We start from the raw sequence: 4,001 nt of genomic DNA, 5'->3' as shown, positions 1-4,001 counted from the left end.
CTCTCTCTCTCTCTCTCTCTCTCTCTCTCTCTCTCTCTCTCTCTCTCTCTCTCCAGTGAACTTGCACCAAACTATCCTGTTTGTTTAATTACTGATAGATAACGAGATATACTTGGCAATCCAACCGTTTGGTTGTTATAGCCTTATTAATTTAGAGTGCATTCATTGTGATAACTATTTAAATTATTAATTTGTGTTCTGTAGAAAGGGTTAGGTTTAAGCTAATTTTGGGAATGGTCATGAATGGCTGTCAATTAATACACATTAAAATATATTGTTATGAACACATCAGATGTACAGATGAGCTGGGAGTGGGAAATAGCAGTCAGAAGTCGGTGAAGTAATTAGGTGGAACTTAATATTATTATTTTGGAATGGGGTAGCATGGGATTTGATCTCAGACTGTGTTGAAAGTAAAGCAATCACAGTGTGGAAGATTCATATTAGATATTCAAAAACACACAAAAGTTGTTTAACTTCACTTATTGTTTGATGTCAAAATTTTCCTCACACTATCTGCAACGCATTTCAACTGGTCTGAGACAAAGCTGTGAAAGTGTTATGGGTTGCATCCATGATTGTGTTCTATACACACATAAACCTTCCTCCATTGTCATCATCACCATCACCAACCATCATCACCATTATTATCATCATTTTTGGGCTTGGGGGTTCCATGCTGGCATGGGTTGGTCCGACTTCCTCAGGAATTATTCAACTGTTGGATACTCATCCTGTTGCCAGCCCTTTTTTTTCAAATAAAACTTTTTTTTTCAATGCTAGTAGCCTTCACATGTTGAAGCCACTGAGCTACAAAATGTATGATTTTCAGATGATGTAACTATAACATTGCTGTCGGTTAAATGGTGTCATGCAATGACAAGGCAGACAATAAGCATTCACACACACACAAACACATGCATGCACACACACATTCTGCCTGTGTTTCCATCACCAACCAGTTCAATCTCACTCCCAGGGCATTGATCAACCTGAGGCTATAACAGGAGACCACACTATAGGATGGTTATGCTTATGAAACGAACCCCAGTTCCATCACTGTCACTGACGATATTAACCAAACCATTCTGTGTTCTAATCACACATGTCTAAGTAATTAAGACTTAGACATTCTGTGAATATTCAAAGATGAAGGCATCAAGACCTTCATTACTAACGAGGGAAAAGGCAATGAAAGAAAAGATGAAGTTGCTGTAGAAATAGAACTAATGAAAATTAGATTAATTAGTCTAAACAAATGAAAATAGGTTTAATTAATCTAAATAACTCATTAGTTCCTAAAACATGGAAAAATGTCTGTAACATTATAAAATAAATTCATCATAACAAAATTTTATAGTATAGTCTTTAAAGCTCCTCTATTAGAATATTCCTTGTGGTATTTCTTCCAACCCTTTGCCTTTCATCCCATTAGGGTTGATAATATAGAATTCAAGTCATGTGCTGGGTGAGGGGGCGGGGTAAGTGGTATTGACTGGCTCCTTCTCAAAACCTCTGGCCTTGGGCCTTAATTTGAAACCATTGTGAAGGCAGTGAGCTGGCAGATTCATTTGCATTTTGGACAAAAACGCTTAGCAGCATTTCTGCAGGTTTTTAGCATCTGGGTCTAAATTCCACTGAGATGAACTTTGCCTTTCATCCTTTCAGGGGTCAATGAAATAAGTATCAGTTGAACACTAGAGCTGAGGTAATTGATTAACCCCTCCCACCAAAATTTTAGACCTTGTGTCTATAATAGAAAGGATTATTATTATTGTTGTTGTGTTGTTGTGAACTGGCAGAATTGTGAAGTCAACTTTGCCTTTCACCTCTCCAGGATCGATGAAATAAAGTCTCAGTCAGATACTGGTGTCAGTGTAATCAACTAAGCCCTTCCCCTCAAAATTGCTAGCTGTGTGCCAGAATCAGAAACGATTATGTTTAATTGATGTTTATCTCTATTTTCAGTTGACAAACACCTTCAATTAACTCTAAACAAAAGTCCTGGAATGAATCTGAAAGAATACGTTCTTCAGTGAGTATCAACCATTATTTACAAACTTGCTTTCAGTCTTCCGACAATTGATTATATGTGTTGAGTGTAGAATACTGTGGCTTAGTGTTAAGAAGCTTGCTTCCCAACCACATGGTTCCAGGCTCAGTTCCACTGCTTGACACCTTGGGCAAGTGTCTTCTGCTATAGCCTCAAGCCAACCAAAGCCTTGTGAGGAGATTTAGTAGATGGAAACTGAAAGAAGCCCATTATGTGTGTGTGTCTATGTTTGTCCCCTATCCACCACTTGACATCCAGTGTTGGTATGTTTGTGTCCCTCTAACTTCTTGGTTTAGCAAATGAGACCAATAGAATAAGTACCTGGCTTTAAAAAAAAAAGTAACTGCTTGGGTCAGTTCATTTGACTAAAAAAATTCTTCGAGACAGTGCCCCAGCATGACCACAGTCTAATGACTGGAACAAAAAATAAAAGAACCACTACACAGCATTGTTTCAATTATTGGTTGAAGTTCTTCCATTTGACACTTTACATGTCTGGCTGATTTTCTTGAGAAAGGCATTAACCATTATGCAAATTAGTTTCACTTCTTTTATTAATCAGAAGCCATTAAGAGGTTGAGCTCATTAAATATCAATAATAGGACTCAGTGACAAAGTGTTTTGTAGCAATGGGCATGATTCTGGAAAATTGAGTCCAGGAATTAGTTTTAATTCTCTGAGTGATGAGTAGCTATAAGCATGATTCATGAATGATGAGTAACTGTAAATAATTCCCTGTGTGGTGAGTAACAATAAACAAACACCTGAATGATGAGTAAACTGTATGATAGCTCTTAGTGATGAGTATCTATAAGGAAACTCTTGAGTGATGAATAACTGTAAGCAAACCTTATGTAAAGAAATAAAAGATGAAAAGGGATAAAAATCTTGTTCAAGGAAAGATCATTAGAATGGAAGGAAGTTACAAGGGTGAGATGATGATTCAGGAAAATCACCCAAACAGAGGTCTCGCAAGCCATCATCATCATCATCATTTAACATCTGTTTTCCATGCTAGCATGGGTTGGATGGTTTGACTAGAACTGGTAAAGCTAGGGTCCACACCAGGCTCCATTGTCTGTTCTTGATTCCAGAGGTCCTTAAAAGCACAGAAGCAACCAGTCATAATATCAGCATCACCACTGCTTCATTCAACCAGAGGCAATGTAATGTAAAATATTGGTTCTTCTGGTTCTCCTTTGGTTACGACGATGGGTGTTCCAGTAGATCCAATAAACAGAACAGCTTTCTCATGAAATTAACGTGCAAGTGGCTGAGTACTCCACAGACACACGTACCCTTAATGTAGTTCTCAGGGAGATTCAGCATGACACAGAATGTGACATGGTTGACCCCTTTGAATTACAGGTACAACTCATTTTTTTCCAGCTGAGTGAACTGGAAGAAAATGTCTTGCTCAAGGACACATGCCACCAAGAATTGAACTCATGAGCTCATGGTTATAAGCTAAGTACCCTGACCACTGAACTACACATCTTTACCACAATAGCAACACACACACATCATCATCATCATCATCATCATTTCAATGCCTACTTTCCCATACTTGCATGAGTCAGATGAGAGTATTGAGGCAGTGTTTCTAGAGCCAGATGCCCTTCTTGTTGCCACTCTCACTGGTTTCCAAGCAAGGTAACAATCTCCCAGTTTATCAAACAAACAAGCAAACAGCCCAGTCTTGCTTACATGGAGGATTGGAGCCAAATGACAATGTATGAACAAGACTTGTTTGCAAAGGCTATATAACATCTCAAAAATGTTTGAACAGTGGACTGCAAGCCACGGTACCATCTGCATCACTAGGTGATTGTTTATAACTAGGGAATAGATGTGAAGTTCAGAATAAATACGAACTCATCATCATCATCATCGTCGTCGTTTAACGTCCGCTTTCCATGCTAGCATGGGTTGGATGATTTGACTGAGG

General features: G+C 38.4%; 1 protein-coding gene across 1 annotated transcript in view; it reads left to right on the top strand.

Annotated features, from left to right (window-relative positions):
* The window catches only part of LOC106875870 (uncharacterized), an 86,848-nt gene that overhangs the window by 56,060 nt on the left and 26,787 nt on the right, over positions 1 to 4,001 (top strand). Inside the window, exon 8 of the mRNA XM_052972036.1 lies at positions 1,969 to 2,035. Within this exon, the coding sequence (XP_052827996.1) occupies positions 1,969 to 2,035 (67 nt within the window). The remainder of the gene's footprint in view (positions 1 to 1,968; positions 2,036 to 4,001) is intronic.

Source organism: Octopus bimaculoides, chromosome 12 (genome assembly GCF_001194135.2).
Source record: "Octopus bimaculoides isolate UCB-OBI-ISO-001 chromosome 12, ASM119413v2, whole genome shotgun sequence".
Classification (NCBI taxonomy): Eukaryota; Metazoa; Mollusca; class Cephalopoda; order Octopoda; family Octopodidae; genus Octopus; species Octopus bimaculoides.
Note: the sequence above shows the minus strand (reverse complement) of the source record. Positions and strands in the feature narration are given on the sequence as shown.